We start from the raw sequence: 10,364 nt of genomic DNA on the forward strand, positions 1-10,364 counted from the left end.
ATTAAGATGTCAGTTCTTCCCAAACTGATCTGTAGATTGAATGCAGTCCTAATAAAAATCTCAGTTTTCCTTGTGGAAATTGGAAAGTAGATTCTAAAATTCATATGTAAGTACAAAGGACTAGAACAACCAAGGTAATCTTGAAGAACAGCAACAAAGCTAGAGGGCTCATAGTACTAGACATCGGGATTTATTATAAGCTACAGTAATTAAAACAATGTGATATTGGCATAGGATAGATCAGTGGAACAGAATACAGTTCAGAAATAGTATATGAACACCTGATTTAGCACAAAGCACCACTGTCGTTCAGTAGGGAAAGGATGGTCCTTTTAATAAAGGATAGGTAATCAATTGGTTATCCTTAACCTAACCTCATTTGATTAAAATGAACTTTAGACTCAAATGTGAAAAGTGAAAAAAGAAAAAAACACCAAAGAAGAAACTGCTAGGAAACAACTTGGGGAGAAAAATCTTAAGATCTTGGGATAAGTAAAGATTTCTTAAACAGGACATTAAAAGCACTAACCATATTTGGATTTTATTAAAATTAAGGGCTTCTTTTTATAAAATGACACTGTTAAGAGAAAGAAAATGTTACCACAGACTGACAGAAGGTCAATCTGCAACACATATCTGACAAAGGATTCATATTCGGAATATATGAAGAACTTCTACAAATAAGAGGAATCTCCTTTTGTTACTCAAAGTTTTTTAAACAGGCAAAAGATTAGGGCAGGCACTTCACAAAAAGATGATATCCAGATGGCCAGTATGCATGAGAAAAGGTACCCTCATTAGATATCAGGAAAATGAAAATTAAATATATATGACTTATTATTCTATTCCACCAGAGTAGCTAAAATTTAAAAGATTAACCGTACCAAGTATTATTGCTGGTGGACATGTAATTAGTTAGAACCACTTCAGAAAACTGGCAGTTTTTACTGAAGTTAAAACATATGTATACTGTATGACTCATTTCTGGTAATATACTCAGAGAGAAATGAGGACATATATCAAAAACATTCAGGAATGTTCATTAAAACGTTATTCATAGTAGCTCAAAATAGAAACAATTCAGATTCTCAAAGGAGAATGGATTAAATATATTTGTAAAATGGATGTCAGCATAACAGCAGAGAAGAACTGTGACATACAGGGACAGGGCTTAGTCATATAGGCAACATCTTCAGTGACAACAAAAAATCCAGAAACAGCAGCGTATATGCTATACGATTTCTTTGATATGGGTGGGTGAATGAATAAGAGTCCTGAATCTCCTGTTAAGTACATAAATATATACTTGTGGTAATAAAAGACAGAAGGGTGGTTTCTGTGCTAGGGGAGGCAGTGAATGAACTACACCTGTGAACAATAACATGAATAAATCTCAGTATTGAGTGAAACAAAAATGCCACTTGTAAAAGAATGTACACTATGATTCCATTTATATGAAGTTCAAAAATAGGCAAAACTAAACTACAGCTTTTGAAGTAAATTAGTTGGTTACCTTTTCAGAGGATGGAGTGGGTAGAGATTGAAAAAGGGAAGAAGGCGGCTGGGGGCATGTCTGGTGTGGCAGTGCTCTTGACCTGTGAGGTAGTAACACCAGTGTTTGCTTTGTGGCTTTATTTTGCTTTACATTCTGTGCATTTTTCTATAAGCCTGTTACACTTCAGTAAAGATTTAGAAAACAAATACCTAAAAGGTCTGCAGCTACTAAATGAATATCAACATTTTAAAGTGTTTTTCTGTTAAAAAAAAGTCTGTTTACAAAACTGAAAAATTACTACCTTTTTTCATTCACTTCTTTGCATTGCATGTGTATTTTTCCGTATTAGAAATTTTTCCCTTTGTGAAGTTTAAATTTTTCTTGTTCATATTTAGAAAAGCATGCTTTCAAATTGAGATGCATCCATAATCTATCTTAGCTGTCTGATCCTTTAATTTACTACTTTGGTAGCAATTTATCAATTGCAAACATGCTTTTAATTTTAAATTTTTGGTTCTTTTAAACACATCATATATTCTGGGAAAATGAAGAGCTCATGATTATCAGGTGACAGGCAAACTCATTAGTAAAATTTGACTCTCTTCCCTTTTTAGATTTTTTATTTGCAGCAACTTTGTTATTGATACCAATTTTCTGGTTTGGCATTCCTAATAGTTCTATTTGTCACGTTGAGGATGTGAGATAGATCTGTGGTTTATTATCTTTGCAATTTTCAAATAAGCATCGTATCTACTAATCTTTGGTCTTAGTATTCACTGAAAATACTCATCTCTAAGTAAAATTTTTTTTGGTGAGTAAAATATTCACTGTATGGCTTTGTTCAAATAGGAGATGATATATTAACATACTTGCTCATATTAATGTTCCTCTTTTTCTAGAGAAAATCTCTTCATGAAAACAAATTGAAGAGACTGCAAGAGAAGGTAGAAGTCTTGGAGGCAAAGAGAGAAGAATTGGAAACAGAAAATCAGGTGTTAAATAGGTAATGTGTTTGTATATTTACATACCTCATGTCATTATTTTGATGTTATTGAACTTTGTTTCTGAGTATAATACACTTGGGTTTCTTTTTCAATTTGCATTTAAGAGAATTCTAAAGCTACTCATTATACTTCTAATTCATTATCCTTGTTCTTTTTTTTTTTTTTTTTTCTTTTTTTCCTGACTGAATGTTTCTTCAGAGCAGAAGGTCTCTAACACATGCCAGGCGGCTGTGTTTCCATTGAGACTGACGGGAAGGTCAGTCATTGACTTTGGTAGCCAGGAGTGGTGTGAATCCTTGCTGCTGAGACAAGGCAGTTGTAGTGCTATTACATAGTTTTAAGATTTGTGGCTACAACTTCATGTCAAAGTTCAGGGTTTTGTAAAATTTTTTGGTGTGGAAAATTATTATTGGCAGTAGCTTCTCATTTATTATTTGTATCCAAGCACAGCTAGTGATCTTTATCATTAGCATTTTTGAGCAGAGATTTACCTACCATATTAATTTAGTGGTAGTGGCATTATGTGACCTGTGTGATTCAAGGTAATAAAAAAGTGTTTTCAGATTCAGCTAATTAGTAATAGTCTTCAGCATTTAGACAATATTGGTCTTTTCTGTAATGGGAATTGCCTGTAATATCAAGCAGTGATGTTTTATAATGTACACTGGTCTTCTAGGGTGTAATTATTACCAAATTGTGAACATTTGTTGTTTTAGAACATCCAAAGGTTTCTAGACTGTGGAATTAATGTCAGCTTTACAATACTCTGTTCCAAAGTAAGAAGCCACCAAATTTCATTGTAAAATAAAATTCAACTTACTACCTCGTCTATAACCATTATTTGAAATATCAATTCAAGATTGGATACTATGGGACAGATTACCTAGAACTTTGAGTGGTTTTTTGAAACTGTATTTGATTACTGGTATGATTGATCATCAGGAAATTCATGTTCAAAGAGGTGATGATCTATGAAGGCCTGAAAGTTACTATTTTATCCATATCATTTTCCCCAAAGGTGGGTAGCTTTACCTTTGTCATTAGGTACATTTTAAAAAGTTAAATTGAATAATAAAAACTTCCCTATATTTGACTGTATTTCACCTACAAAAATGGCAGTTTGGTAAGATTCAATCTAGTATTTTCTCTATTTCTATTTTATCCCTTCTGTAAAATAAGGTATCCTTTTGGCTTAAGGAGTCTCCTTTAGTTTTAAGATTTATGGGTTGGAGTAGAGTGGAAATGAAAGTAAAACTAGCAAAACACTTTTAACCTTTGATTAATTGACAAATAAAACTGAATTGATAGCCCGCAGTGCTAACAGTAATACAATTAAGACGTCACGTCATGTTCCTGTTTGTCTTTCTAGATAAACAGAATTTTATCTGTATATTATAGATAAATCTTAAAATTTAGAAATCCTTCTCTTCCAATTAAAATTATGTTCTGTGATTCATACTGATCTTTAATAGAATATGACTATATTAAAGAATAGAAACACTTTTTCTTTTTAAGACAAAATGTTCCATTTGAAGAATATACAAGGCTTCAAAAAAGACTAAAGGATATACAGAGAAGACATAATGAGTTTCGAAGTTTAATTTTGGTTCCTAACCTACCTCCAACAGCATCCATCAATCCTGTTAGCTTTCAGTCATCAACTGTGATTCCAGGCATGGAATTGTCCTTTTCTCCTCATATGCAGGTATGAGCATTTATTTTAGGTTAAAAAAAGTTAGATAAATGTTTCTGTAAGTTTTTACCTGTTTAAACAGTTTAAAAAAACCTCTGTTTCCGAGCAGATTTCTCTGGTAAAGAAGCAGAGAGGATTTGAATCTGTTCTGTCTTTTAGGGATGGTGCTAGGAGTGAGCTCTCCTATTGGGCAGTTGAAAGGAAGAAACTTGAGTGAAGTCTTTGACTTGAGTTTGTAGCTCACTCATAGAATACTGATGACCACTGATCATTTACTAACTCACTGCATTTTGCATTTTCCAGACAACATTTTATTTAATCCTAATGAAAAGTGCTTTGAGGGAAAGTATTATTCCCAATTTACAGATGAGGAAGCTTTGTCAGAGGTGAAGTGACTTGCCTAAGGTCACAGCTTAATAAATGACAGTTGAGTTTTATACCAAAGTCGATCAGATTCCAAAACCTGAGTTCTTGCACTTAATCAGATCCCTGAGATATTGAGGAAGTCAAATTGATTAGATAATTTTCAGAAGATGAACTGTTAATAAGCAATTACATTTCATAATATAAGCACTGAAGGTTTTTTACACTGAATTGAATCTCAGATAAAGCGCTTTGTTATATAATAAACTGGTGTTAAACTCTAGTCTTGTTAGAAAGTTGTTATTTAAGTACACCTGGGCTCTGCATTACTGTTACCTAATTCATTCCCTGGGGAATTTGACACTTAAAGAACAGACTTTGGGTTTGGCTTAAGGATAGGGCCAGAGGCAGGAGAGGAGCGAGGACTAGTTGACAGGTTAGCCCATGCTGCTGTGTTCTTAGACTACTCAGATGGCCATCCTTTCCTTGCCAGATGTTGAAGGGATGAGTAATAAAAGAAGCACTGAGGTTGCTGCCCAACAGTTATTTTTCCACCACTCCTTGTAGCAGTCTTTTTTGCTGTTCTTTTTCTCTCTTTCTGTGCTTTTAAGGAGGAGCAACATCAAAGGGAACTCTCTCTACTTCGCAAAAGACTAGAAGAACTAGAAACAACACAAAGAAAACAACTAGAGGAACTTGGATCTCCTGGGGAATAATGTTCTTGGAGAGAAGGCAGATCAAAAGGGATGAAATCACTGACTCAATAAAGCTTGAAGTTTTAACGTACGTGGCATTTACATATTTTATTACTGTTTGCCAAAACATTTGAATGTGCCTCAAGAAAAGGTATCAGCTACATGCTGAATTGCATGAGTGTCAGAATTTGAGGGTTATACTAATGACAAGTGAAGCATTAAAATAGCTTCAGAGATATTTAGAATATTATTGACAACCCTTGGGGAATGTAAAATAAATGAAAAAATAAAAAGAACTAATTAGGGGATCAAGTTTTTAAAATGGTTTTATTTTGTTGATTTTTTTTTTTTTTTTTTTGCATTTTGCCTGAAATATACCCATGTTAAATTTCCTCTTCCTCCTCCTTGAGATGCTTGGTGATAACAGGGTCAGTAAACGTTTGCTGGTTCACTATATACAAGAGTTATAAACCTCTTGTTCTTGATAAAAGATGACACTTTAAAAATCATTACAGAATACTACCTTTTTAAGAAGCTGTGTGCACATAATTTATTAAAGCTCTTAATAAATATTTTTCTTTTGTGTTTAATTTTATTTTAACCATACAGTGTATATTTAGCAATGTAGATGATCTGATTTTGGCTTTGTTGAGTTAGAATTAATAGAAAATAACAAAGTACAAATAATTTAAGTCCTGCAGCTCTATAAAACCTGAACCCAGTGGGATCCCTTTAGAAAATAATATTGGTATCTAACTTTGCCTCCTACTGTTTTGGATCTAACCAAATTATTATAAATGTTTTATTTCTGTGTGTCCTTAAGTATGCCATCATTTGCTTTTTCATGTAACATCTTTTAGAGGCATTCTGCTGGAATAACTTCACGTCAAGAAGGCAAAGCTCAAGTCTGTCAGAGTAAGTAGTGTTCATTATCCAGAAGTCTTCACTTTCAGAAGTCCAAGTTGATGGTGGAGGCCAGGAATGTAATTGCGCAACCTTTAACTTCCTTTAGAAGAAAGTAGGTTTACTTGTTACATAATGTATAGCTGCTAATTTACAGAGTATATACAGTGACACCTTGCTTCTGAAAAATAATTTCCATGGAGCCACTTAGAATAAAAAAATCTACTATAACTAGAAAATTTGGAGGAAAAACGAAAACAGTCCACATTTACATCAAAATGTTTATTTTTGGATATAGACATTTAAAACATTCATCTCCAAGAACTGCTTCAATCAGGTATACAGTAAGAAATAGACTTTAAATCCCTAATACAGAAAAAAGTAACAGAATTAATTTTTAAATGCTGCTGTAGACACTAGTGTTAGAAAAAAAAAGTTTATAAATGGTTTTGCACCAAAAAAATATGCAAAGAAACTTGAAAATAGAATTGTTTGCCATTTGTTTCTCTGGTTGCTGTTTAATATAGACCCAGTGACTGATTGTCTTCAGCACACATCTAATTTGGCCATTTACTGCGTTTGGCTAATGTGATCCGAAACATGATATAGTGCTTTTCACTGGAGGATTGACAAACACGCTACATACATTAGTGAATCTTCACACCACCTCAGTGAGGTAGCTTAGAAATATTATACAGAAATTGAGGCACAAAGAGGTAAGTGACTTGCCCAAAGTTCCCAGCAGCACAGTCCCTAGAAGAGGAGATAAGTAAGTCTCCACACAGGACTCAGGTGCCAGAGACCTGGACAGGGACACCTTCACATAGCATTTACTAAATACTTGGATAAAGCTGTAGCTAATCCTTTCAGTTCTCTTAGCATTTCTGTACCCTAAAGAGGGGAAGTCTTTGGGCAACTCTCCTATCCTTGGCTCTCAACTCTCCTGCTGTTCTCTTATGCCTTCACATCAAGACTACAGCAGCCTTAGACGGGGACCAGGCCTCTCACCTTTGTTATCTATTTGGTAGTATTTTTGAGGTGTGTCCATTGGACAGACAGTGGTCAAAAGCAGTGGGATTTGGAAGGTGCCTTTCAGGGCAGTAAATGCTTATTTTGTCTGATCAGGTAGTTGAGGTGTCCCTTCTCACTCATTACCAGATAATGAGGAGCAAAAAAGGACTATTTATTTAAGACAAATTCACATTTAAATCCTGATATCCCATACAGTGTTGATAAATGATTTTAAGGAATGTGTGATCAAGGGTTTGTTTTGCTACTTGAAAAATTTTCTTTCCTCAATCTGGGAAATAGAGCCACAGGGAAAGTTTGAGAGTTGCCAATTACACTTATGACTTCTGGTTTTAATAGAAGGAAAACACAGTGGTATTAAAATTGGTCATGAGCAGCAAAAATTCAGGAATAAAAAAATCAGCAATAAAAAGACTACAATATAACTAGATAGGGAATTCTTTAAAAAAAAAAGGCATGAATAAAACAGGTATTTTTAAATTCTTTCCCTTCTGAGGAATACTTTCAAAAAGTACATAGTAAGACTAAGATACCAAGTTGGATACTAATATTTTTCAGGCCGTGGGCCTTATATATATTCATATATAATACTCCAGTGTGAACAACAATTTCATGAAATGTAAAATGCACTTTTTTTAATCACACACAAGTATTTATATCCACAGGGTTCACCGGAAATCTAAAGCAAGGAGTTAGTTACTGGGATAGAAATGTAGGCTTAGGGGAGTGAGCAACTTTTCCACACACAGTTCTGATCGAAGATTATAGACAGAAATAAACTAGTGATTTTTTTTTACAATAGCAAACATGTCCAGTATGAAACACATTTAGTAGGAAAAACTAAAATGAAAAAAAAACGAATATACTTTAAGATATACCTTAAGATGAAGTGTTTAGGTAACTGCTGTTGGACGTAGCGAAGCCTACCCCCCCCCTTGCTTTAGAGCTCCTCAGTGAGATGGAGGTGAGTTTGATGGAGTACAGTTGGTGACCACTGAAAAACACGAGCCCTTTCAACAATGTTGCAACACTGTTAGTTTTTGGTTTAAAACACACACACACACACTCACAAATGCTAAGTGTACACACTACCAAATTCTGCGGTCAGCTTTTCCAAGAACTACTGGGGAAAGTTTCAATGCTGCAAATCCTCGAGGTTGCCCTAACGCCCCCACCTTGTTTCCAAATGACTCATGCCATTTCACATTTTGTTTTGCTCTATTAGCAATGTCCCTTGTCTGCAGAGGTGCAGTGTAGTCACAAGTGCTACACAGCTGTAGTTTTCTAACAAAACCATTTACATCATTGTGCTTAAATGGAGACTGGTTACAATACTGACCCTTGCTTACTGGCCCTGTATTCTCTGTAAACGAGGCTGTTTGCAACAACCACTCTTGAACTCTTATTTACAGAAGGGTTCCCACAGCACACACACAGGCACAATGGTTGTTGTTATGCTTTCTAAAAGCTGTGCATGTGCCTTGGTCTCTTAAAAAAGACAGTGCTTAAAGTGGAACCTATGTGCAAACTTAATGACACAGAGTAGCTCAAGCAGCCATTTTGCTCCCAAGTCGTCTGAAGAACTTTGCCAGATTAAGCCAGGCCCCAGAGTGCTTACATCCACTTGCATTTCTTCTTTTCATCAAACAAGACTTTTACATGCAAGAGTTGTTTCTGAGCTTCTTCCAGCCCTCGTTCTCTTTCTAGTTTATTTAGAATCTGTTGACAATTAGAACAGTTATTTTAGATATTGAGGTTTTAGCATTACAATTCTGGTTTTTTGCATTCCTGATGCTGTGAGTGGTAAAATCTGTATGAAACAGATGCCAACATTTTCTTCGATCATTTACATACTCACTTTGCAAGTTGTTTTCCTAAGTCATTATCACAGGATCAACAACACTTTGGCTTAAAATAGAAGCTCACAAGAAATACCAACTATTTGCTTACACATACGGGGCCAGACTTCCAAGGCCCTGTTTTATGCATTAAGTCACAGCCATTCCAAGCACAGCAAGCATTCCTGAGCAGCCAACATGCAGGCAAGTATTTCTTCTTAAATGCAGCAAGCAGGGGCATCCTGGTCAAAGGAAGTATTTCCCGCCCCGCCCCGCCCCTCCCCAGTGCTTCCCTTCTAACCCCTGACCCCTGAAAGAGGGATGCTTAAGAGGGATGCTTATCATGTTTAAGGAACTCATTGCCTCTACCCTACCTTAGCGCTTCACTTGATCTTCAAGTAGCAAATGGAATTGGTGAGCTATTCTCACCATTGACATGGATAGCCTGTCCCAGCATGACTGAGTGGGGGGAATCAGGGAAGGGGGAATTAACATATATTTGGAAACAGAGCATCTGATGACTGTGTCTGTGTGAATTCCCAAAGAAAAAAACCCAGATTAAGGAGAATTAATCATAAAGGAGCATGGTTTATTGAAATAGTTGCTTAAGTTAGAAATATGTCATACTTTAACTATTGAATACAGAATCTAGGCGATTTAACAAGCTTAGCTTTCATTTTAGCAGATAACAATCAAGCATAAGCTGGCCCCTTTTAGCAGGACCACTACTTACTCATCAAAGTTAACTGTGTCAATGTGGCTGTAGACCCCATGAACTCACACGTAAATGGCTGGTCCGAAGGTGGGCAGCATGATAGAACTATGAGGGGTGGCCACGTGCAGGGTCTGGCTTAGTGCCAGGATCCCCTATCTCAGACAGGCTTCCCTTTCTGGCCGCTTGGGATACCAGAGCTGTCCTGAGACCTACAGAATCCTTTATAACCAAATTCTGATGACTGATTCAGATTAATTTCTAAAAATGTTATTTAAAATCTTACCTCATCAAAATATTTTACGATGTATTTGTAGATTTCTGTCAAGGCCACTTCTTCATTAAATTCATTTTCATGTTTCTTAAAAGAAAGAAAAGCCTTACTGAGAGATTCTGAAAAGGTGGTGGTTGTTTTTTAAAGTATCCAAATATTATCTACTTTCTAACAATACCTTAGATTCCTGAGTTAAGAATTCTTCCATCTCTGAAGATGACAATGGAGGCAAGTCCTTGATTGCTTTGTAGTAAGATTTTACTTCCTCTTTGTAGGTTGGGATATCCTTGGCATAGAGAAGTTTATTAGTTGGTGCTTCCTGAAAAACAGCAACCACCACCAAGAGCTTTTTAAAAAA

The 10,364-nt window shown here is 35.5% G+C and overlaps 2 protein-coding genes across 4 annotated transcripts in view; one reads left to right on the forward strand and one right to left on the reverse strand.

The window, feature by feature from the left end:
• Window positions 1–5,341, forward strand: part of CEP83 (centrosomal protein 83) — a 103,715-nt gene extending 98,374 nt beyond the window's left edge. For 2 of the 3 annotated variants that reach the window (XM_006197904.4, XM_031683255.2), the window contains 3 exons: window positions 2,395–2,498; window positions 4,015–4,204; window positions 5,167–5,341. In XM_006197904.4, coding sequence (XP_006197966.1) covers window positions 2,395–2,498; window positions 4,015–4,204; window positions 5,167–5,271 — 399 coding nt within the window. In that variant the 3' untranslated portion in view covers window positions 5,272–5,341. The remainder of the gene's footprint in view (window positions 1–2,394; window positions 2,499–4,014; window positions 4,205–5,166) is intronic. The other variant, XM_072973235.1, reaches the window with a different exon arrangement.
• A 1,079-nt stretch (window positions 5,342–6,420) lies between these two features.
• Window positions 6,421–10,364, reverse strand: part of PLXNC1 (plexin C1) — a 138,864-nt gene continuing 134,920 nt past the window's right edge. Inside the window, exons 29-31 of the mRNA XM_006197949.3 lie at window positions 10,185–10,325; window positions 10,019–10,093; window positions 6,421–8,901 (exon numbers count right to left, since the gene is read on the reverse strand). Coding sequence (XP_006198011.2) covers window positions 8,797–8,901; window positions 10,019–10,093; window positions 10,185–10,325 — 321 coding nt within the window. The 3' untranslated portion in view covers window positions 6,421–8,796. The remainder of the gene's footprint in view (window positions 8,902–10,018; window positions 10,094–10,184; window positions 10,326–10,364) is intronic.

This window comes from Vicugna pacos, chromosome 12 (genome assembly GCF_048564905.1).
Source record: "Vicugna pacos chromosome 12, VicPac4, whole genome shotgun sequence".
In the NCBI taxonomy this organism is placed as follows: domain Eukaryota; kingdom Metazoa; phylum Chordata; class Mammalia; order Artiodactyla; family Camelidae; genus Vicugna; species Vicugna pacos.